Source organism: Rhinoderma darwinii, chromosome 9 (assembly GCF_050947455.1).
Source record: "Rhinoderma darwinii isolate aRhiDar2 chromosome 9, aRhiDar2.hap1, whole genome shotgun sequence".
NCBI classification, from domain to species: domain Eukaryota; kingdom Metazoa; phylum Chordata; class Amphibia; order Anura; family Rhinodermatidae; genus Rhinoderma; species Rhinoderma darwinii.
The window spans coordinates 73,283,728-73,309,412 of NC_134695.1; the positions used below are offsets into that span (position 1 = coordinate 73,283,728).

The window sequence follows — 25,685 nt, forward strand, 5'->3', positions numbered from 1 at the left end:
GAGCATCAAATCCCAAGAACGCCACAAAAACTTCTTTGTTGAGGTCCTGAAATCAGTCCAGTATCGAAACGCGTCAGTCACGCAGCAGCATCTGACGTACCGACCGCAAGATTTCTTCACTAGTCTCGTGTGCCGATTACTCACCAGAAACCTCGTAGAAAAGCAGCAGCCGGGATGAGGGGGCGCCGCAGATGCTGTCGTTTCAAGCAGCTTCTCAGCACATTGAGAGCAGCTTCTTGTACTGCGCTACGGAGCCGGTTTCTTTTTACCTTCTGGGTGGATGTTAATGGCGTATTAGAGCGGCGTATCTGGCGAGATATTCTGCCGTCTTTTATGGGCACTTTCGGATAATCCCGCGCCCACTCGTTGTTGGGTCACCAGGTGACAGGGTCTCTTTAAGGATTTTACGCTTTCCTAGAGCGCAGCTCCCCTTCCCCCGCAATACATAAAGAATGTGCATCTAATGAGGATATTAGCATATCGCACCTCTCTCCACCGGAATAAACATCCATCTCCCCCGTAACTGCGACCGGCTAAACGGAACCATACATCAAGACGAGTAAAACAGACGCCGTCCTATCCCAGATTTATTCCCCCCTTCCCCCGGCCGCAGAATGATGGGAATCGGCCGCATTGTTCCCGTTTATCTTTTAAGAGATGTCGTTATTTGCTAAACTGGGGTTTTCTTAAAGGGAAAGGGCCAATTTATTAAACCGGCGGGTGCTGTATACATTATTTATGAACTGGTAATGCGGCAGAATCCATCTACCAAGCGCAAAATACCCACAATGCACTACAAGACCAGCCATTTGTAGTACATTTTCCTCAAAAAAGTAACTTAAGATTTAAAGGGGTAGACCAGGACTTTAGGTTCATTAACCCCTTCCTACATACCGCTGTAAATGTACGGTTGTGTCAGCGGAGCTTTAGCGCCAGACATTGGCGACACGGTGATTGGTAAGCGCTATTCTACCGTTCTCAGCAATTCTCCCGGCCCCCGGTGACCGCAGTGTGATTCGCGTTGGTAACAATGCGCCTCCTATCAATCTTCTCCCTTTGCTGAGGTTCCGTTATAGCGGCACCGGTCACATCCAATCACCTCTGATCGCTGATGATCATCGCGGCCGCTGGACGAGGGACTGACGCATTCATTTCTCCCGCTTTCTCTCTCCCGCAGGACCCCGGCATTGACATAGGTGACATTTCGGAGAGGAAAGCCCTGAGGAAGCGGCTGCAGTGTAAGACCTTTCGGTGGTATCTCGTCACAGTGTATCCGGAAATGAGAACCTACTCTGACAACATCGCCTACGGCGTGGTGAGTGGCGTCCGACTCTAGAGCGCTACTGATCGCAGCAAGGAGGACACGCTCTTCTCTGTATTAGAATAGTTTCTGGAAGATTTAAAGGGCCGGTGTCCAGTCTAATGTAGATAAAGCCTAATCATTGAATAACGAACACTTCTGCAACTTTCTAATAGAATTTGTTTTAATTGCTCACCGTTTTTAAGATCTCTGCTTCCCATCAGTGAATGGTTACGTTCTTGTTCATATCCAAATGCTGAAACCTTGCACAGACCTGATACTACTTACTGCTGCGAGTTTGCTACATTTGCATCCAGGCTAGACAATCCTCAGTGAGCTGATCAGCCTGAACTCCAGACTGACACATTGTAGCAAACTTTCAGGACAGCTGATAATACATTTAGAGGATTGTCCAGGATTAGCAATTGCAGCTTTCTAAAAACAGCGCCACTCCTGTCCACAGCTTTTATGTGGTACTGCACCTCCACTTCATTCACTTTAATAGAGCCGAGCTGCAATAAAAGACACAACCCATGGACAGGTGTGGCTCTGTTTTTGAAGAAAGCCGCCATTTCTAAAACTGGGCAACCCCTTTAAATATGTAACAAACCCCCAGCTGTAAGAATTATTAGGTTCGCTTTTCATCCTCCGGTTCCTATTCACTTACAGCAAGCAGAGAACTTGTACTTTATTATAACATTTCTCAAGTAACATTAGAAAGTTGGAGAACTTTTCATTATACAATGATTACACATTAAACTGGAAAGCTTCTTAAAGGGAACCAGTCACTGGAGACGATCCAATCAGTTCGCCCAATTCACGTTCTGCGTATTTTCCGTAATGTGTTTGCGTTTTATGGTGGATGGGGCAGAGAGTGGATTGGGCAGATTGATTTCCCTGCTTCTTATTATGGCTGCAGCAGAGCAGACTGCGCTGTCCAATGTTGTGCTATAAATAAAGCAAAGTCGCATTGTAACAACCGTTTATACAATGTTCTATGTGGAGGGAATTAAAGGTATACGGACGCTGCGGCTGCAGACCCTCAGATTCACAGCCAGTGTGGGAAATTTCCAAGCAGCAGAGGAGGGGTGTGAAAGCTTCACCCCGCTAATGTTCCCTAACAACGCCCTATGAGGTGTCGAAAATAAGGTGTAATTCCCCTTTAATGATCAGTCACATGACCTCCATAGCGTGGACTTGCAATATGTTACTGTATCTCATCCGTCACATGACTGTACACTGCATTTAAAAGAAATCTGACTCTTAAAGGAAACCTGTCACCAGCGTTTCACCCATTGAACTCTACTCCGCCCCCGCCGGCCGCTGCAGTCAAATGTTCATTGCCGTTATCCCCTCTCAAACTCCTCCCCCGACCGCAAATAACGGTCTGCAAACATTTAGCGCCTTTTATGGCAATAATCTGGTGTCTTTGTGCGCACACCCCAGAACAGGACATCAATGCGCAAGTGCGGGATTCCGTGTGTGCTGGGGGAGGCGAGGAGCTGTCAATCAAAAGTAAGGAGGCGGGGCTAACTCTGAGGCTCGAGGAATGATGATATGACTTCTGCTCATTAGCATACGGCGCGGGAACACAAAAAAACAATATTAAAGGAACGGAGCCGACTAAGAAGATTACAGGTTACATGAAAGTGATTTTTCACCGACTTCCACCAGGTATTGCTGGTTTAATAGGTGACAAGCTGGTGACCGTTCCCCTTTAAGGACGAGAACCCCAAACGCGTGACAGAGCCAGATCCTCGTTTTACAAACAGAAGGTTTATTTCTAATCTGCGGCTTTAATCCCCCCGCGCCGTACTCCGCTCTCGCTGCTATATTTTATAGTCGTGAACTTTCTACAACCCGGCAACCAGGATCAATGGGAAAATTGCAGAAAGCGGCCGGTTACTCTATACAGACTGGAGATTTACTCTGCGGCCAATTTCGGAGTTGACTCTGTTGCAAACCACTTTTTTTTTTATTGTTTTGATGCATCTGAAATGACGAACGAAGCGACTTTGCAAATTGTCTTCATTAAAAATGTCCTTCTGCTTTGTGTCAAGAAGTAGGAGGCGGATGGAAGACACTAGGAGTGCAGGATCCGGCTACATAGGGTTTGTTTGTAGTCTGTTACTATGGAGACGCACAAATTTGCAAAGCGGTGAGAAATTTGTGATGAAAAGGATTTTCAAAGTTGTTTCATTTTTCATTTTCGATCCGTCAGAGCAATTTGGTTGCGAATGTCTAGATGGCTCTTCTGTCGAGTTCCTTATGGCAAACATAACAGAGCCCATTGGGGTCGGTTATCCAACTTTCCAGACCGTGAATGGTAGAGATTTACATTATTAGAGTAGATAAGTTCTCCCACCACCCCAGCTATTCTGTCCAACTTAACCGCTTATGTGTCAGTCTTCACTGAAGTCTAGGCATTCTATTCACAAACCAGGAAACTCGCCTTTTGAATATAGCCCACCCCTAGCTAGTTCTCAGGGAGGTTCCCATCACGTTCAGACTTAATCCCGTTGCCGCCTGCTTTTCCTTCACATCCATTGCTCGTTATCTTAATTGAACCGGCACAATGCTAAATGGGGGGAATCTAAACTGCACAATATCTAGGAGGCTCATAAAGCCAAGACGTGGTGGATTTACACAACTCAAGTGTACATAGAGAAGTTGGGCCCCCCCCCCCGGCCACCTAATTTTCTCATAACCCATCATCTCCAATCCCCGTTCTCTTCGGCCACAGTCACGGGACAAGGTTAAAATGTCATTTCAGACCAGTCCCAGCCAGGCAGCCGCTAAACCCCCATCTCCGAGCCGGGCGCGCGGCAATTACGTTTCACATTAAAGTCACAATGAGTTTGTTAATCAGATGGGACAATAAATATCTTTTCTTTGCTTGGAGGAGCAGATCCAATTTCTCAGTCCACTTTGTCTTTGATTAATATGTCATTTTATGCCAATGTGAAGACGGCGGTGGCGGCGGCGGAATCAGCAGACCCTGTAATCCGCACGTCTACGTGACCCTGGTGCTGATTGTGCAGCGCAGACCCGGCGCGATCTTACTAAATGGAAAGATTCCTCCACCAATGACTGACTAGAAGACGGAGACCGCGCTCACGTTTAACAAAATAGGTCCAGAAAATATAATTAAGAATTTGGGGGGGGGGGGGTATCGCACTGGTTGTGTCGGTGTGAGGACGAGTGCGCCGGTAGTTACCGAATAATCCCAAAAAATAAAAGTAACACTCGAGACTCCAAGATGTCAACGTTTTAGGGTCAATTCATACAGGTTTTTTTTTGCGCTGATTTTGACGTGAAAAAGTCTGAAATCAGCACAAAATGACCAATAAATCGCCCCTGTTGATTCCATCCTTTTCCCCCTGACGAAGCCTGGTAGCGAAACGCGTTGGGTGTAAGTGGGCTCCTGGCACATCGCTACTCTTTACCCCATTGTATATCTGCATGGCCTGTCAACTTCTATTCTATTATTTTTGTGGTTACCTTGCCAGTTCTGTCTATTGATTCTGATGGTCTATTTCACCGTTATATTAGACACGAAGTCTCGCAGGACATATAAGCATCAAGGTGGGAGACAAATCTCAACCACCCATATAAATAATTAGAGATAAAGACTAACAATAAATATTATAAACTAGAGAAAAAAAATGAGTCCACACATATCAAAGTATGAAAATTTTTTTTTAAACATCTTTATTAATGACATCAAATACATAAAATTACAAAAACGGAGAATCTAAAATAAATCCTTGTCTGGATCACCAATACATACATTGAACAGAGTATATTAATATATATTTTTTTCATATAATATATAAAAGATTTATTAAATTCAATGTTCCTCCAGCACAAGGCGCATCTATATTAATTATTTCAAGTACAGGTGGTACAAAAAAGCCCAAAGGAATATGAAGAGTTAAAAGGTATAAGTCTGTATTTACTTAAGATGACTAGTGTTTTTGAAAAAAACGGCATAAAACCCGAATAGGTCTAACCCATGCACTTACCCATGTTGAGGAAGTTAGTGTGACCCAAGGCGTAGAAGTGCGCCCCGACGCGCGTTTCGCTAATAGCTTTTGCCCGCGGTCCTTACAGAAGCTTCAATGGGCGCAGGCAAAAAATGCTGCAAAAAACACGGAAATGCAAAAAAGGCCGTCCAAAATCTCCTGAGGGAATTCAGAGGCAGATTTTTTTTTCTGCCTGCAAAGAACTGTGAACCGGACCTTAGACTAAGGCTCTGCACAGGCCACACGCTCACTGCCGTGCCGGTAATCACGGGCCGCGATTGCGGGCACGGGCGGCCGCGGATAGCTGCCCGCTTTTTTGGCCCGTGCTCCCATACAAAGTACATATCCTATCTTTCGGGAAGGTATCCGGGAACAATAGAAGGGAATGAGTCCGTAATTGCGGTTCGCAGTTACGGACGATTTTTATGGTTGTGGGCACGGGGCCTCACATGGAGGATTTTGCAGGTAGAAAAAAAAAAAAAATCTGCTTCACAATTCCATCAGGAATTTTAACTTGCTTTCACTTTCTTGCTGCGTTTTTCGCCCGCGGCCATTAAGCGCCATGGGAAAAAACGCTGTGGAAAACGCTTTTCTTTGCCTCCCATTGATTTCATTGGGAGGTCAGAGGCGTAACCCCCGGCAAGAAAGAACATGCCACTTTTTTTCCCCCTTGAGCGGCTAAAAGCTGCCGTGGAAAAACAAAACTCCTCCACCGCTCATCAAAATCAATGGGAGGCAGTTTGACGCGTTTGTGCGCCAATTCAGACGCGGTTCCCGTGTCCTTATCAGCGCCAAAAATACTCTGTGTGAACTGGGCCGTAGTGTTTTCTATTTTGTGGTTATAAGAAAACGAAACCTATAATCGCAACAATGTATCTGAAATAAGATCCTCGTAGTAATAATATAAAACCGCACGTGAATGTAGCGATATAATAAATATAGTAAACCACTAAAGACGCCCACGCCCCTCGCGTATATGAATTATCGGCTGGTAGTGCTGTATCGCTATATACCGGAAGCGACATTTCACGCGGACGCTTTCTTGTGACCCTGGCGGTAATTTTGGAAAGTCGTCTCCATCCTACTTTATAATAATGTAACTGAACAGGATCGGTTATATTTCTATGTAATTGACCAAGAACGATTGATATGCGGAGATTGGCGATTTACATTTTGCGCAGTAGATACATGCGGTCAGCTGCGTTTTTTAGGAACGTGATTATAGTCACAGGTTTACAATGATGAGATTTCACCTTTATTATTATTTTTTTGTTTTGTAGCTGCAGAACTCCCTGAAGACAGATCTGTGCCTTGACCAGGGGCCGGACACGGACAACATCCCCATCTTGTACATCTGCCACGGACTCACTCCACAGGTTGGTTTATAAGCTTCATTTTTTACCGTTCTGGTACAACCTCACTTGTAATGCTGCCGGATGCCCTGCGGGGGCAGTGTTTCCCCCTCTCCTTTTTTGCTACCCTTATGGGACCTGTGAAGAGTGTCCAGCTCCACACTGCTCCTGGGGTAGGAGACACGAGGTGGGGCCCCTTTCTTTCCCTGGGCATCTTAGCAGCTGCCTATATGATGTGCCCATACAGTGGCACATACGGCGCCGTCAGAAAGGATAAGAATAGAGACTCCTGTATTACAGGGAGCGGTTTATTGACTTATAGGAACTACGTATTTCCAGGTCAGATTGTTCTATTCAGTTTCTCGGTAGATTTTTTCTGCTCAAAAGCATCTAATGTAGGAAATGAAACAACTCTGCAAATCTTTTTTTAAACATCTCCCGTTTTGGGTCTTCAGCTCCTGTGGAGTCCTATGTGTCTCCATGGTTACAGACTTCAATCAAACCCTGTGTTACTCCCCCTGCCTTCTCTTCTTGATAACCTACAGAAAGTGGAAAAGGAGTAACACTTGACTGCAGGATCAGACTACACACAAGATCTGTTTGTAGTCTGTTACCATGGAAACACAGTTTTGCATAGGAATTCTATACACAAAATGGGATTTTTTTTATCAAAAGCATTTGTTACAATGTATGTGTAGGCAGTCCTGCTGATGTGTTTAGCTCATTGGGTTGTTTAGACTGGATACAATTGTAACAAACCCTCAGCTGTGAGAAGTATTTTGACAGGATGGGTTTTCAGCATCTAAACAAGAACATTTCAATTCACAGACTGCTATAATTCATTTTTCAAGCTCTGCTCGCGAAGTAAAGTAGAAAGTTGCAGAACTTATTGTATAACTATTTGTATTAGGAGATACTTCCTCAAAAGGTTGTCAGGCAGCGCATCCCTAGCAACCAGACTCGTTGTTACAATGTATCCCTAGCAACTAGACTCTGGTTGTTACAATGTATCCCTAGCAACTAGACTCTGGTTGTTACAATGTATCCCTAGCAACTAGACTCTGGTTGTTACAATGTATCCCTAGCAACTAGACTCTGGTTGTTACAATGTATCCCTAGCAACTAGACTCTGGTTGTTACAATGTATCCCTAGCAACCAGACTCTGGTTGTTACAATGTATCCCTAGCAACCAGACTGTCAGACAGGACTCCACTGATCAGCTCAAAGCGGGATTGTCCCTGCGCTGCCATCACCAGAAGAGGAGGGACAGTCTGGCAGCCGTCTCATCATCCGAGTCCTCGGCTCAGGTCGCAATATTAATCCGATTATTCTGACAATATATGTACGTTTATTCCCGCTTCATTTGCTAGCGCCGGACCCCCTGCTGAATCTCCATATGTATAAGGGCCAGCGTCTCGATGTGACGGCCGGTGTACAATAAATTTATTAAGAAGGTTCATGAACAGAAGATTGAGTGAAAGCCCTGCCCCCGCTGAGGCCCCATTCATTTACAGGAGCACGCCGGATGGAAGTAACTGAATAATTGCAGCCGAATGAAAATAACCGCAGCCTTTTATTCTCGTGGATTAGTCATATGGAGCTAAAAGTCAATCTGAAAACAATCGGAGGTTGGACGCCTTTCAGTCGCTGTCATTGGGGGGTAAAGTCTGAGGTTTGTTCTGAATTGGAAAACTTTCAGCAACATCTTAAATCTGCAGGATTGACGGGTTGATAGAGCGAACGAACCACCTTAATGAGCTTTGCATATATGACGACGCGAGAAACGATCCCTTACATAGTATCCATTGTAATGGAGAAAAAGCTCTTTCTTAAAGGGGAAGTATTGTATCACTTAAAAAAAAAATACGTATGTTGTAGAGTTATCCTCCCTGATTAAAAGAAGACGACTCCTATTTCTGGATGACCCTCGCAAAAATGACTAATTTTTCTTCAGTCTGACATCAGGCGGTGGCGCTGTTGCATTGGATTCTATGGAAAGAGTTTGCCATTGTCAGTGGTGAAGAGCGGTACTGCAGTAATAAAAACAAAACACTGCTCTGATCTTATAATATACCTAATTATTATAAGAGGGGGGCTCTTTTCCTAATTGGAGTATTAACCATTTTGGTACAATGTATGAGTGGAGCTGCTCCTTTAAATAAGCCATTACGTGATGTTATACACGGTTGCCGGTACGTCCTGGGTATTGCAGCCCCCGCCGCTGTCTCATCCTTCAGTTTGAATCATCCATCAATTTTTAATACAGATGTAACTGATGTGATAAAACGGGGGCCAATCGATAGCAGCCACCGCCGAGGTGAAAGAGCGTGATAATCTGGAGCGAGGACGCCGGGATTGGTTTTACCGTCTGTTATGTAAAAAGAATTCTGCCGAAGATGGAGGGAAAAGAAAAGTGCGATAAAGAAGAAGCGTTTCAATATCGCAGACACAAATACGGATCAAAACACGAACGTTCCTTCAATCCGGTATCGATGGCGCCAGATTAATCGCATATTATGGAACGGAAATCGAAAAATCTTATGTCCTGGAAGTGTAAAATCTCCGGATAAACACGACGCCGCAGAATCTGCTGCCGTCACTTTATTTTATAACCCGTGGATTTTCCGCGTTGCTTTGCTTTTCCGTGCGTCCGCCATTAAAATCTATAAAATACGAGCAGGCGCAGTCCACCATGTTGGCTTGTTATACTTTCTAGTAGTAACAGCCCAACGCGACCTATACCCGCCCTTAAAGGGCCCCCGCTGTTCATAAATCCCTGAGAGCCTCACTAGATAAGACGTCGCTTTAATTGGGTCACGCGGCTCAGATGAGAGGCCTCTAAATTGGGAGGTGTCAGGAGGAGAGGACGTTCATCTTCAGGATCAGCCGGGGAAGAAGCTGCACTAAGCAGCTCCCTGACAATCAGAGAATATAGAGGAGCGATCTAAGTGCCCGTGCCCCTTTAAGAACATCGGACAGTGATGGAACGTTGTAATCAGCCTCCGTTTTTTTCACATTTTTTTTCGTACACCACGACTCGGTGCAGTTTTAATAACGCAACGTGTAGCGCAGTCATTGATATTCGTGCTGCAGACTGTCTGCCGACTCCCGTCTAATGAGCCCTGCCAATCAGAGGGTCGGAGATTGTATTCTATCCGTTACAGGGTTGATGGGATCTCGCGGCGGGGGTTGGGGTGTCAGGTGATAAACTCAACCCAAGTGGCGAGAGTCGATGCTCAGGAAAGACGTGACTGAAATCCGGAGACGAGCGGAAATATCAGGAACGCGACGTCTAGAAAGTTCCAAGAACCAGAAAAGAATGAAAACAAATTTCTTAAAGGGGGAGTTCAAGCTTGTGTTATTAAGGCTGAATCATTATACGATGAAAAATTCTGCAACTTTCAGACAATTAAGATCTCTGCTTACAGTCAGTGAATTGGAAAATTGATATAGACTAAGAGGTTGAAAACCAGTACAAACCAAATACTTCAAGTTGAGGTTTTGTTATAATTGTATCCATTCTAGGTATCCTCTGTGAGCCTGAACTTCAGACTTGTTACAACGTATCAGTGCAGGTAAAATGTATCAAACTTTCAGGAAGGAAATCAGATGAGAAACTCATGGGATTGGCTAAACTGGATAAAATTGTAACAAACCCTCAGCGTTGAGATGTATTAGGTCTGTACTGGTTTCAGCCTCTGTCAATGACCGTGTTTCCATTCACTGACCGCACAAATCACAAGCTATTGATACAGAAAATCTATTAGAAAGTTGCAGTTTTTTCGTTACACGAGGACTACACTTTATTTCACAATCTGATCCTACGCATAGTGAAGCCGAAATCTTATTGTCTCATCTGCAGAACGTTTACTACACGAGCTCCCGGCTGCTGCACGTCGGAGTCTTAAGCCCGACAATAGATGACGACGACAACCGCTGCTTGGTGGACGTGAACAGTCGGCCGAGGCTGATCGAATGCAACTACGCCAAAGCGAAGAGGATGAAACTTTACTGGCAATTTAATCAGGTAACCGTCCATCATACTGTATGTCATCTAGGCAACCGCCTATTGGGCAGTCAAGGGCCCCATACACGAAGTGACTTGTGACTGCCACACACCTTAAAGGGTTTGTCCAACATGAACAGTTTTTATATATAAATCTAAAACCGCAGAGTCCCTGTGTACATACATTACTTATCCTGTACTGATCCTGAGTTACATCCTGTATTATACTCCAGAGCTGCACTCACTATTCTGCTGGTGGAGTCACTGTGTACATACATGACATTACTTATCCTGTACTGATCCTGAGTTACATCCTGTATTATACTCCAGAGCTGCACTCACTATTCTGCTGGTGGAGTCACTGTGTACATACATTACATTACTTATCCTGTGCTGATCCTGAGTTATATCCTGTATTATACTCCAGAGCTGCACTCACTATTCTGCTGGTGGAGTCACTGTGTACATACATTACATTACTTATCCTGTACTGATCCTGAGTTACATCCTGTATTATACCCCAGAGCTGCACTCACTATTCTGCTGGTGGAGTCACTGTGTACATACATTACATTACTTATCCTGTGCTGATCCTGAGTTATATCCTGTATTATACTCCAGAGCTGCACTCACTATTCTGCTGGTAGAATCACTGTACATACATTACAGTACTTATCCTGTACTGATCCTGAGTTACATCCTGTATTATACTCCAGAGCTGCACTCACTATTCTGCTGGTGGAGTCACTGTGTACATACATGACATTACTTATCCTGTACTGATCCTGAGTTACATCCTGTATTATACTCCAGAGCTGCACTCACTATTCTGCTGGTGGAGTCACTGTGTACATACATTACATTACTTATCCTGTGCTGATCCTGAGTTATATCCTGTATTATACTCCAGAGCTGCACTCACTATTCTGCTGGTGGAGTCACTGTGTACATACATTACATTACTTATCCTGTACTGATCCTGAGTTACATCCTGTATTATACCCCAGAGCTGCACTCACTATTCTGCTGGTGGAGTCACTGTGTACATACATTACATTACTTATCCTGTGCTGATCCGGAGTTATATCCTGTATTATACTCCAGAGCTGCACTCACTATTCTGCTGGTGGAGTCACTGTGTACATACATTACATTACTTATCCTGTACTGATCCAGAGTTACATCCTGTATTTTACTCCGGAGCTGCACTCATTATTCTGCTGGTGGATTCACTGTGTACGTACATTACTCCGGATCAGTACAGGATAAGTAATGTATGTACACAGTGACTCCACCAGCAGAATAGTGAGTGCAGCTCTAGAGTATAATACAGGATGTAACTCAGGATAAGTAATGTAATGTATGTGCACAGTGATTCCACCAGCAGAATAGTGAGTGCAGCTCTGGAGAATAATACAGGATGTAACTCAGGATCAGTACAGGATAAGTAATGTAATGTATGTACACAGTGATTCCACCAGCAGAATAGTGAGTGCAGCTCTGGAGTATAATACAGGATGTAACTCAGGATCAGTACAGGATAAGTAATGTAATGTATGTACACAGTGACCACCAGCAGAATAGTGAGTGCAGCTCTGGAGTATAATACAGGATGTAACTCAGGATCAGTACAGGATAAGTAATGTAATGTATGTACACAGTGATTCCACCAGCAGAATAGTGAGTGCAGCTCTGGAGAATAATACAGGATGTAACTCAGGATCAGTACAGGATAAGTAATGTATATACACAGTCTTTTATGCAGATGAAAAACACACATCTGTCTGTCTCCGGCCGCTCTTATGAGGCTCTGTATGTATTATGTGACCTCACAGATTCTATATCCGGATAACTGGGCTGTGATTGAGCCTTGGCGTCGGCCGTGTACTGCGCTGGCGTTTTCAGGTCACTTCTCCGCATCCTCTTCTATATTTCACAGCTTGTCACATGCAGGGGGGGGGGGGGGGGGGGGGGTCAAACAGAATATTTTGTGAATTTTCGTCTCTGCAGATATCGAGACAAATTGCCAGATCTGGGCTCATCTGGCGGCCGCGTCCTGCGCTCGGGCTTCGTGTTTCTGGGAGGTCAGCGGCTTAAAAGGCCAAAACAGCAAAAATAAATTGTTTTATTTTTTTATTCTGGCCGCATTCAGGGAAACGATCGGCTTTTAGCTGTGAAGCCACAAAGTACTTGGCGCCTCGTTATCTGCTGTCATTTTCTGCTTCAACTGAATCATTTTGCACTTAGAAGCCGAGATTTCTAGAGCGAAAATACACGTGTAAAACGCTGGAAAATCATCCGGGGAGGGGAGTCTAATCCGATTTTGGGGGTTTATATTGCATAAGATGACAGAACGTCAAATAAACGCAGTTATCGTGTGCGCGGATACAGACGAGTCTCCGGACAACGGCGATGACGCTGCAAAGGCCTTAATAACATGAGATGATATATATAAAATCTCACACCACATCCTCTTTAAGAAATGGTAGACGGACGTAATCTGTAGCATAAAGGTCCAGTCCAGTTCTATGTAATAACACGTATATTAGCACGTTGCAAAACTTTGTCTGTTTCTCACTATTTCTCAAGAGCTCTGATTGCCGTCAGTGAATGGGAACTTTACAGCCAGAGGCTGAACCCCTGCCTGTCCTAATCCTGCTCACATAGCTGAGGGTTCGTTACAATAGATTCAGTCCAGACATTGTTTAGGTGTTGGTACCCTATGTATTGAATCTTGCCTGATTTAGTCACACTCCGGTATCATATGATAAATTGACGCATGGAGGAGGTAAATAAGGACACGCTGACATAACGATTGTGGCGAGACTAGCGAGTGCGTCGGACTCGGAGTTGTTCATGAGCTCATGAAGGGACATACAGCGAGGCTGCGGGCGGTAAACTACAAAAACTAATGACAGTAATCAAGCCGTGCCGGGATTCATAGACGCCGCGCACTCATCTTCTGTACGGCATATAAGATATGAGAATGTCGCTTCCCATCAATCCCGACATCCGGATAGTAACGCAGCGACGTTCCTGGTGCAGGATTATTATTGCGGCTTATTTATATCGGAAGTGGACGTTCTAGTGTACCCTGTAATGCTGCAGATGCTGGAAACCATGCTCCTCTCCCCCCCCATGACTAGTCTATAAATACAGCTGTATAATTAGTATACCTGGTGTTTCAGTTCATTGTTTTCAAAATCTCTACTTGCTGTCAGTGAATGGAGATGTGGTTTACATTCAGCGGCTGAAAAGCTTGAGGTTACAGTGTATCAGTGTAGACGATCCATGAAGAATGCTCCCCTTAATGTTGTCTGCAGGCAGCAGAATGTTATCATGTAACTCTGTGGGGCCTGTATATATCTGTATGTAGTGAGCTCCCCCTAGTGGTGGCTGCAGGTAGCAGAATGTGTTTATGTAACTCTGGCTGTGTAAAGGGAAGCAGGAGATTGAGCTCTAATTTTGTGCAGAGTCATTTCTGATACAGACTTAAAAACATCACGATGTCCGTCTAGTTGGAGGTTCACTTGTCTACATAAAATTCCTTTAAAGCTGCTGGTAAATGTGAATTACAAAGCTGTTGTTTCTCTCGCTGTTATCAGCCAACGTCATGCCCTCCGCTCTAGAAGCAGAAGTCCCAGATACCAGTAATTAACGACTGAGTTCATCATCTCGTGCCCGGCAGACGGCGGAGCTGCTGATTTGCTGCGACTAGTTAAGTCATCTAATAAAGTAGCTCCAGCGCTCAGAGTCCTGGACTCATGAAGTGTCAGAGTCCGAGCTCTTATGGTTTTTATACAATTGACACCCAGTCTGGAAATCCTCATTCATTGGGGCAATAGTAGATAATATGGGACTATATGTAATGAGACGACCAGCAGTTATAGGCATCTAGGTCTCTGTTTTGTGGAAAACTGTAATTGATGATTCGTTATCTGCCTCTGAGGAGAATAATAAAGAGAGAGAAGGAGAGCGAGAGAGAATCTCTTTCCAGTACATCCCTCATGACAGCACCATAGGAGATTGACTTCTATAGGGACAGGAAGACCAAGAGGTTAAAAGGCCCCTTCGACCACCCACGTGCCAGTGTTCTGCCTGTCCCTACAGGGTCAGGAGCAGAGGGACATCGCTCCTGGATAAACTCGGACAGGGGGCGAGATCGGGGAGTCCGTGCACTCTCTCCTATTCCCCCTCTGTGCCTAGGCTAATTACCTGTCTACCGAGTGGTCCCTTAGCTTCCAAAGCACCTACCTTAGGAATCCTAGGCGGGGTTCCGGGAGTGTGCGGAGTTCAGGATTGCCAGGGCCGCGAGACCATGCGAGGACTGGCAGCTCCATAAGGTGGGTGGCGCCCGTGATATCCTTGTGAGCGGCCACATAGCCGGAAATGTCAAGTCGCCTGCTATGACGCGGCCGCATCTCATGGGAGTAGCTGCGACCGGAAATTACGCCGGGCTACTGCCGGTCCGTGCCCATCTTGGAAGGAGAGAAATTCAAAACGCCCGCATTTAAAGGGACCCACACAGGTATGTAGTTAGAGGGAATACCTCAAACGTGGAGTTATATATACAGCCTTAAGCATATATCGTGTGGAATTGGATATTGCATTTGCCTGTTGTGGTGATGGAACTACCTCGTTCTGATGGAATTCCAGATATGTCCCAGGGTCATGTGAGTCTCACCCTTAGGGTTACCACTCCGTATGCAAGTACACCATACTTTACCTGCCTTTGTTTTCTCTAGGATAAAGATTCCTCGGAGACAAACGGAGTCACATAAGGCTCACATTTTTTAACCTTTTTAGGGTCAAGCAGTTTTTGTTTTTTTCCCCACAAGAACAATTGTGTCAGGAATATCGCAAAACTACTAAAAGAGGAACAGCCGCCGTTGTGTCTAAACTTCGGGCTATGATTCGCGAGGGAGTCCGTCAGTCAGTCAGTCAGTCAGTCGCCTCCCTCGCCCCTCAAGAAACTCCGTCACACTCCCAGGCAAAAAGGAGACGATGGATAGACCAACCCCATACCATCCAGGATGAAATCTTTGGGGGCCTGGCCAAGAGGAAAACAAAAAGATTTTTCCGATAAATGAGAATCTCAAGAAAATGGTAACGATGGAATGGGAGGATTCAGAAAAGAGACTTAATTTCAAGAGAATTTAAAAACAGACTTCTCTTTGATCCAGAAGACACGAAATCTTGGGATCAGATCCCGAAAGTTGATGTTCCAGTGACCAGGGTTGCTAAAAAATACGCAATCCCCTTCGAAGACTCATCTCAGTTAAAGGACCCCATGGACCGGAAGGCTGACGGACTGCTGGGAATCTTCGTCCGCTTTAATCTCTACAAACATCGCGGCCACATCTGTAGCAGGATCAATGTTTATTTGGTTAAATCAACTGGAGAACCATTTAATGATGAAAACATCGAGAAGATCTATTAGAATCTCTGCCCTTACTAAAAATGGCAACCGGATTCTTGGTAGACTCAGCAGCCGAATCCATTAGATTTGCTGCCAGGAATGGGGCTCTCTCCACTGCTGCTAGAAGAGCATTATGGCTCAAGATGTGGTCAGGAGACACGAAGTCTAAAAACAAAACTGTGTTCCATCCCATTTACAGGGTCTCTGATGTTTGGTCCTCTCCTGGAGAACACGCTGGAGAGCGCAACGGATAGAAAAAGGGATTTCTAGAAGAGAAACCTAAAGAGCCCCCTCAGTTTCGTCAACAGAGGGAAAGGGAAGTCCGGTCACTGGAGTTACCCCAAGGGGGGTGTGGGGGGGTTGGGGGGGTTAAGGACACCTCAACCCCAATAAATAATTTCAGCCCTCAAAGCAATGACGCCAAGAGTGTAGGGGGAAGACTCAAAACTGCTACAGTTAAAAGCGATTATTGCTCCTGTTCCCCATAACCAAAGATTCAAGGGCCACTATTTGAAAATCAACCTGAAATGACTGAACAAATGGGTGAAATATCGCAAGTTCAAGACTGAGTCTATCAGATCGACTATTCCTCTAATAAGGAAAGAAGAGTCGATGTGTACGATCGATTTAAAGGCTGCGTCACATCCCTATCCACCCCCCCTTACCTCAGATTCACGATTCAAAACGGTCCGTCCATCCTCCACTTCCAATTTGTCTGTCTCCCCTTCGGCATTTCCTCCGCCCCCAGAATTTTTTCAAAAATTATGGCAGAGATTTTGGCATTTTTAAGGAGTCAAAGCGCAGTGATTATCCCACATCTAGGGGATTTCCTGCTGACAGCAGATACTCCGTCTATCCTAAACATCCATCGGTTACAGGTTCAATCAACTTCGAGAAGTCAAGTCTTCCTCCCCAAAAACAGAAGATCTTCCTAGGAGTGCGGTTAGACGCTTCACTTCAATATTCCTTCCTCCCAAGGGAGAAACAAATACTTCTACTGACAGAAGTGAGGAAATTTTGGGGAAAAAGCACCTGTTCCATAAGGGAATGTATGCGGATGTTGGGATTGATGGCGTCTTTCATCCAATCCATTCCATGGAGTCAATTTCACTCCAGACCCTTACAGAATCGGATCTTGTCCCAGTGGGATCGAAAACAGGACTTCTTGAATTTAAGAATTCAGATTCCCGAAACAGTGAAGTCATCTCTCCCCTGGTGGCTCTGCCCAAACATAAGCAAGGGGGTCCCCGGAGAACTTCTCATGTAGGAATTACCACAGGTGCCAGCAAACACGGTGGGGGTGGGGGTGATCCAAGACAGGCGTTCAAGGCATGTGGCCTGTTCAGATGAAGACGATGTCCTCAAACTTCAGAGAACTAAAAGCCGTATGGGAGACATTTTTAAAAGCGTCGCCCATCATAAAAGGGATGCACGTAAGACTCTTATCGGACAACATAACGGCGGTGTCCTTTCTTCGCCATCAGGGGGGACACTCCTCTTCAGGCCCTCTCTGCACAAATTTTCAGTTGGGTAGAAGAAAATATCCCATCTCTCTCCGCGGTCCACCTAAAAGGCTCAGAGAACCTCAAAGACTTCCTAAGTTGGGAAAAGTAGACCCCGGAGAATGGTCCCTGAACAAGGACATTTTTCAGTCCTTAAAGAGTCTCTGTCACCACATTATAAGTGCCCTGTCTGCTACATAATCTGATCGGCGCTGTAATGTAGGTGACCACAAGAGCGAGGGAAAACCGCTCCTGATTTTCAGATGTTTTTTTAAGCCACTCGTGATTTTCGCTGCGTTTTTTTACAGCCATTTTTGGAGCGGTTTTTCTATAGAGTTAGGGTATGTTCACACGGCGGGGGTCCGTAACGGCTGAAATTACGGGGATGTTTCAGCCTGAAAACATCCCCGTAATTTCAGCCGTACCGGCATGTGCAGGCGCTTGAACGCCGCGTCAATTACTTCCGTAATTAGCGCTGCTATTCATTGGAGTCAATGAATAGCGGCTCCAATTACGGCCAAAGAAGTGACAGGTCACTTCTTCTACGCGGGCGTCTATTTACGCGCCGTCATTTGACAGCGGCGCGTAAATATACGCCTCGTGTGAACAGACAAACGTCTGCCCATTGCTTTCAATGGGCAGATGTTTGTCAGCGCTATTGAGGCGCTATTTTCGGGCGTAATTCGGGGCAAAAACGCCCGATTTACGTCCGTAAATAGGCCGTGTGAACATACCCTTAATGAAAAACAGCTCCAAAAAATGGCTCAAGAAGGGACATGCACTTCTTTTTCGCAGGTGTTTTTTTACGCTGCAGTTTTTCAAAACAGCCACGTAAAAAAACACCCCGTTGGAACAGAACGCAGTTTTCCCATTGAAATCAGCAGGCAGATGTTTGGCGGCGTTCTGCTTCCCAAAAAACGTCTGAAATCAGTGTGAACATACCCTATTATTCTATTATTTACCAGCGGAAAATCCACTTTATTCTTGTCGGAGCGTTCAGGACACGAGCGGCGGTGTCATCCAAGGATCCGCAGAGCAATTAAATTCTGCAATAAAATAACAAAAAGTGAAAGTCATTTCTGTTGCAAACTTTTCCTATTTATAGATTTGTTGTTTTAATTCGAAGCTTCATAGGACGTCCCGGTGCGTTCTAGAGCGAGGACCATGAATAATAGATAGAAGACCACATGGAAGATCGTCCGCAAACACGATACACATTTATAGAGTAGAAGTCTTCTAGATTTCCAGAGAGAACATCCACCGTGCCCATAGGGGCTTGTTACTCAGACACTGCATGGCATATAAATCTATAGTATGTAGACTTTAAAGTGTCAGTCTTCACTGCAAGTTCTGGCATTCTATTCATGAGCCAGGAAGCGCAGGAAGAGTAGAGCTATAGATCTCCCCTAGGTAAGGAGTTACTTCAGCAAATGCTCCCAATACTACAGTCCATGCACTCCCAAAAAAGAGAACGCGTCAATCCAAAATTGAAGAACTGTAAAATTCCTTACATCTGGAATTTGACAATCTGCAATTTCAGATAATCCAGCAGCCAAGAGGTTCCATTGATGCCAGTGAAGTTGCATACATTATATACATTACATACACACACACACACCCACCCACCCCCCCCCCCTCTTTACAAAGACCTGTTTGTGCCTATAGAAGCCTACGCCAGAAAGAAACCCCCTATGTTCCATGTTTCCCCTCTGGATGATGGGAGTAGGACACGGAGTCGGTTTTATTGATCGTCGCCTTTGCTCGGTCTGTTCCCTCGGTTGCACGCAGGGCGGTGACTGCAGGGTTAAAGCTGCGCAGGAGATTCTGCTCTCACATGCGGCTGATAATTGCTCCATCCGGGAGGAGAAGTTTCCCTGACTCCAGCGTTATTTCCAGCAGCACGGCCTCATTATTTATTAGCTGCGCTGTCACCAATTCTGCTGCATCTGCGGGGAGGAATACCGAGGTCTTCATATAGAATGGCCAGTGTCAGTCTGGATACGGAGGGCCCATCCCCCAGCGGTATAGAACGTGTGCTTGGCCCCTTTATTTGTAAAATAACCCAAAGAAGCCCTGGACCCCACAGCGAGTGATCCCCCTACTGTCAACAGCGGCCCGGGTCGTCCTGTACTAGGCCAAAGGGGGAGTCCCATTGTGACCGGGGGCTCGTATCATCCAACCCCTCACAAATCCTACTAATTCAATAGGAATGTAAGTGCTGCAGGATGGTGAGGGTGATGAGTAGCTGCCCGGGTACCACTCCTGTTCTCGTGCTTCATTCCTATTGAATAAAGCGTCAGCAGGTTTGGTTGCAGCAGCAGCAGCATCTTAATGAATCATTTCTGTACCTGCAGGACCTACTCCTAATAGGAGGATACAGCGTCCGCTCCTCATAAAATTACATCAACCGATCAGTCAATGACTCCTATCATCCTCCCGATTACAATCATTCACTCATCTCCCAGACTTCTCTTGTGCTGCACCCCTTTCCTGGAATGTAATGCTCTGCCTGTCCTCTAACCTCACCCTGCACCAACACCATATATTTATTATTTTATATATAAAATAGAGACTACTAGGTTCAGGGCATGTTCTCCATAGAAAGTCACTGTCACATACTCCAGAGCTGCGCTCACTATTCTGCTGGTGGAGTCACTGTGTACATACATTACATTACTTATCCTGTACTGGTCCTGAGTTACATCCTGTATTATACTCCAGAGCTGTACTCACTATTCTGCTGGTGGAGTCACTGTGTACATACATTACATTACTTATCCTGTACTGATCCTGAGTTATATCCTGTATTATACTCCAGAGCTGCACTCACTATTCTGCTGGTGGAGTCACTGTGTACATACATTACTTATCCTGTACTGATCCTGAGTTACATCCTGTATTATACTCCAGAGCTGCACTCACTATTCTGCTGGTGGAGTCACTGTATACATACATTACATTACTTATCCTGTACTGATCCTGAGTTACATCCTGTATTATACTCCAGAGCTGCACTCACTATTCTGCTGGTGGAGTCACTGTGTACATACATTACATTACTTATCCTGTACTGGTCCTGAGTTACATCCTGTATTATACTCCAGAGCTGTACTCACTATTCTGCTGGTGGAGTCACTGTGTACATACATTACATTACTTATCCTGTACTGATCCTGAGTTACATCCTGTATTATACTCCAGAGCTGCACTCACTATTCTGCTGGTGGAGTCACTGTGTATATACATTACTTATCCTGTACTGATCCTGAGTTACATCCTATAAGTAATGAATTTAAGCAGCACTCAGAATGAATCGTTCACATCAGCGCCTGATCCCAGGAGCTCCCTATCTAACCTCTAACAGATTTACTAAGCTAATTGCGGCAAACAAAATAAAAATAAAAAAAACAGCGTAGCACGCAGCAAATTTGTATATTTGATGCTTTTTTTTATGCGGACCTAAGGAAGGAACTGTTACCGGCCGCATTCATCCTTATGATAACTTTGGTGCAATTAATCTCCCTTATGTCCCAGTTTGGTCCTTGCACAAATACATACAAGTCCCTGTGTTGTCCTCTCACGTGGAGTCTTAATATCAGAGTTAATTATCTCCATCGATCATCCTGCTCTCTCCTGCCTGTGTCGGTGGTCACTGTAGCCCTGACATTCTATTCACGAGTCAGGAAGCGGAGGATGAACAGTGCTTCGGGTCTCCTCCAGATTGCTGCAGTTCATGGACAGTGGAAATATTACTAGTAATGCTGCAATCTGTGCGGCCCCCGGGAATAAAGCGTTCCACAAGCCTGAAGACCAGCGCTGCGTTTCCAGAGATACATTGTATGTTCTCAATATGTTGTCCCAGTTACATATGTAAATTGTGTAAGTAATTGAGCCCAGTGGTGATGAGCAGAAATCATACAGCGCCGCCCCCCCCCCCCCCAGGAGAGGGTAATAAAATGTGGGGGGAGCTGCCCTAATTAAAAGTCATCTGTCTGGTAACAGATTCTCTTGAATTTTCAGGCTGTGTCTTTATAACGCACAGATATCAGTACATAAAAACTAGAACCATGCACATCAGGAGAGATCTGTTCATCCTGAGCTCCTGCTTCATGAACAAAATGCCAGGACTACAGTGAAGACTGACACACAAGCAGAGGAGCGATAAGACTGGAAATAATGTAACACGGTCGCTGAGATCCCTACAGACACGACTATATAATAGAGATGCTGCGAGCTCAGACGTCCCGTGCACCTCCCTAATACAGCGACCAACTGCATCACTAGGTTAGCCATACGAGGATATATCTCAGTCAAGGGGGTACATAGGGCAGGGGGGGCCATAGCAAAATTGGGCCCCTCCTCGTTCTGGTTCATGTTTCCACCACCCTTCGGTAGCAGGGTTGGCTCTGGTTTACCCTCCCTTTTGCCCCCCATCTCCTGTTGGATAGAAGGTGGTATGGCCCGATGGTTTCCTCCCGTTGTGGGGCCTGTGCAGGGGCGGAGCCTTGTGATTCATACCACCCATGAGGAAGAGATTGGGAAACCAGATAGCGCCCCATTGCAGCTGCATTGGCGGCCTCGATAGTATGTACTCCCTCAGTCATGACAGTATATGCACGAGTCCAGGCCCCATTGACGTTGCGATTTGTAGTTCCTTCTCCACGCACGTTACGCTGCATTTTAACCCGATTTTCCCTCTTTTCTGCAGGGAGGATCAATACAAAACAAGAAATCCAAGCGCTGTCTAGAGCTGCAGGAAAACAGCGACAACGAGTTTGGTTATCAGCTGGTGCTCCAGAAATGCAGCGGACAGAAGTGGAGCATAACCAACTTTCACAAGAACATCCCAACCTAATGGCAGAAGCGAATCCTACAACACCTGCCCTGTCCAGCAGGGGGCGCTTCACTGCGACGTTCAGCACAGGTTCTCCTCACACTACTTGATTTCTTTGCTACCGTGTAGCAAATGATAGAACTTTGCCTGCTGTTTGGTTGTTTTTTTTGTTTTTTTTATGGGGTGAGTATGTGGACTGGGTCACGGGACGTAGACTTTTTATTTAGGAATATTTTTAAGGTTTTTAGAAAGCTGCTGAATGGTGGAGGGGACAGCGGAGGACGCAGGAATATTTTAAATCTAAGTGTAAATAAGTAACAAAAAAAACTCTAAATATTTATAATGGACAATAAATTTTATGGATACAAAGTTTACTTCCTGTGTGTTTTGTTATGGGCTTAGGTGGGGGAGGGTTGTGATTGGATGTAGAGTGTAATGGGAGGGTTTTCATTGAATGTAGGTTGCGGTGGGTGGGTGGTGATTGGATGTTGAGATTGATGGGAGTGGGTTACTCTGTACAATATCCATGACCAGTACAGACCAGTTGCAGTCAGGACATGCTGGGAGTTGTACTTTTGCAACAGTTTCCCCCTGATATGGTCCTTGGTCCCATGTGTGATGAGATCATGAGATCCAGCTGTAATGGAGTATTTTCCCTGTGAGTCATGTGACATCAGCGCGCAGCGGTAGCCGGATATTCTGCACACAGTCACATGTAACCGACGCTCCTGTCAGGAGATACAAAGTGACCTGAATATTCTAGAGAGAATGTTACAATTTTACCACTAGAATCACCGATACTTGCAGGATCCACCTGTTCTCCATCACATCTGCGTCCGGACTCTGTTCTGGCTTTCCGTCAGACCTTTCCATCGGGGGAACCTATAGGTTTCCGTTTGCATCACCATTGATTTCAATGGTGACGTATCCGATGCAAATGATTTCCATCTGTCACCGTTGTGTAAGGATTCCGTCGTTTTGACGGAATATCATAGACAACGGAGCTATTGGATCCGGTGCAAATGGTTTCCGTTTAGATTCCGTTCATGGGTTCCCCGGACTGAAAGGTCCCGACGCAGATGTGAACGGTGCCTAAGATGTTATAGTTTACAGCTGGATCCTGCGTGTCTGACCGATCAGAACTTCGATGTGATACAGAGACACGCAGGACCTGCTGTCACTGAGCCTGCCTTGTCCGCGGGACTGACTGATTCAGTGAATAGTGCTAGATACAGCCGCTGTGTATAGAGAATACAGAGCAACTATCTAAAAAAAAAAAAAAGTTAAAATAATTTTTAATAAGTATTTGTAAAGCTGCAAACACGGATACACATTTTTATAAAAAAAAATAATATTTTTTTTGCCTTGCAGAGGTGTACAGAGCCTTTAAGGGACTTGTCAGGACATACATGGACTTATCTAGGAAAGTTTAGTGTCTCAGGTTCAGCCAGTCATTGACTACGCGGCATCTAAATTACCCCAACGTGGCGCAAAGCTTTCCTAGCGCCGCTGACACTACGTGCTAGAGGTCGGCAAAGGTCAAAGTGGTCAGATCCCCCTCCAATCAGATACAGATAGTGTGTCCTTACTTTCTAGTATACTGTGTGTTTCAATTAACTGATCGCAAGCAGAGATCTTGTAAATTGTGACTAATCGAAACACCTTTTTTTTTACATTCAGAAGCACAAAACCATCCTGACCTATCCCTGCTCACACAGCGGAGGGTTGTTACAATGTATTAGTGTAGGTAAGAGCCATCAGCCTGGAGTCGAAGACAGGAGAGAGATTTGTGCGGCCGCAGTTTACCTCAGAGGATTACATGCACTGGTACATTGTAGCAAACCCTTATCAGCGTGTGACCAGGACAAGGTCAAGACAGGTTTTCAGCCCCAAAATGAAATTCTCCATTCACAGACGACAACAAGCAGGGAAAATAGTGAGGGATTGAAACAAAGTATTTTAAAGTATTAGAAGTTGAAAAGTCTCTAGTGATGTAAAAGGTGCAGCACAAAGTCTCAGCGGTTACTCATTCCTCGTATTAACTCGCTGGATTTCGGAAGAGAATATCCCAAGCTATGTAGACGGGGGAAGGGGTGAGACCAAAGCGTGACAACCTCTGCTCCGAGCCAGGAATACGGTCAGAGCAGGTGTCAGTTTATATATTATATATATACACATATACACACACGAGGAGAAACTTTACCAAATATATTGAAGGCAGGTCTCCCATTTGTCCCCCCTCCCTTTTATCGAGCAGGTCCCGTGTACACTAGTGGATTGTGGGGGTGCAGGGAAACCATTTCATGGCACATATTGAAATCACCATTTAATGCGCAACCCCCAGAAATAGGGCTCTTGTAGGTAATGGATTGTCCCAAGAGGGTGTATGGACAGCAGTTTACAAACTGAAAAATGGAATAGTACTCATTGATCTCTAAAGTGGTTCTAGGAAACAGTCAGCAAGCTTGTAGACAGATACACACACCTAACAGGAGCCGTTTTCCCTTTATCAGATGACTGCACTTTGCCGGTTAAGATGATACAAGTCCCCAGAGAAAGCTCGGTGCAGTCACTGAACAAGCAGGGGCTGCTGGGAGGTTTCAGCTCTGAAGTCGGCAGAATTATGGGGGTCCGTGATCTCTCCAAGGAGAAATAAAAATGCATCAAAATTTGTATCTTCCCCGGGATTCACATCTCATCAGTACAATAAGTTTGTGCGGTTTGTAGAGCAGGTTTATCATCCTCTAATATTTACCCATAATGTGACGGCGGATCCGGCGGAGCGCTGGACACAGAGCCTCACCGCTCCCAACGCCGGGAATCTCCAGTCACAACTTTTCAATTCGGAGACGGAATGTGGCAGAAGCAATAACCCGAGCGGATAATTATTCTTTACGATTGGAGATAAAATGTTTGAAGATGGTTTTATGTGCCCCCCGGGCGCCTTTCAGATCAGAAGGAAATCTATTACAGGCCGCGCCGCATTGTTAGAAGGAAACGACTCCGCGGAAGATAAGAACATAGAAGAAGTCAGTAATGGAGACGTCACCCGCCCCCCGCTAGCTTTATATCTGTGACATTTGTACAAGAGACTCCGTGTGGATCTGTAGATAATATCACATCTCACTTACACACACTTTGCAAATATTTTCCAATTTTAAATTGATTTAAAAAAATAAAAAAAAAAGTAGAAGAGCCAACAATGTCACCGTGCCGACATCATAAAGGAGTCCAGTATATACCATG

The 25,685-nt window shown here is 45.2% G+C and overlaps 1 protein-coding gene and 1 long non-coding RNA gene across 4 annotated transcripts in view; one reads left to right on the forward strand and one right to left on the reverse strand.

Moving 5' to 3' along the window:
- GALNT18 (polypeptide N-acetylgalactosaminyltransferase 18) overlaps window positions 1-25,685 on the forward strand; it is a 198,393-nt gene that overhangs the window by 169,662 nt on the left and 3,046 nt on the right. The window contains exons 8-11 of one of the 2 annotated variants that reach the window (XM_075838157.1): window positions 1,178-1,315; window positions 6,606-6,701; window positions 10,541-10,705; window positions 22,314-22,808. In XM_075838157.1, coding sequence (XP_075694272.1) covers window positions 1,178-1,315; window positions 6,606-6,701; window positions 10,541-10,705; window positions 22,314-22,460 — 546 coding nt within the window. In that variant the 3' untranslated portion in view covers window positions 22,461-22,808. Of the gene's footprint in view, window positions 1-1,177; window positions 1,316-6,605; window positions 6,702-10,540; window positions 10,706-22,313; window positions 22,809-25,685 lie in introns of those variants that run through there. The other variant, XM_075838158.1, reaches the window with a different exon arrangement.
- LOC142661000 (uncharacterized) overlaps window positions 1-25,685 on the reverse strand; it is a 318,273-nt gene that overhangs the window by 60,345 nt on the left and 232,243 nt on the right. Inside the window, exon 6 of one of the 2 annotated variants that reach the window (XR_012850609.1) lies at window positions 18,576-18,651. The exons of the other annotated variant lie outside the window; for it this stretch is intronic. This is a non-coding gene — a long non-coding RNA (uncharacterized LOC142661000). Of the gene's footprint in view, window positions 1-18,575; window positions 18,652-25,685 lie in introns of those variants that run through there. 2 annotated transcript variants of the gene reach the window in all.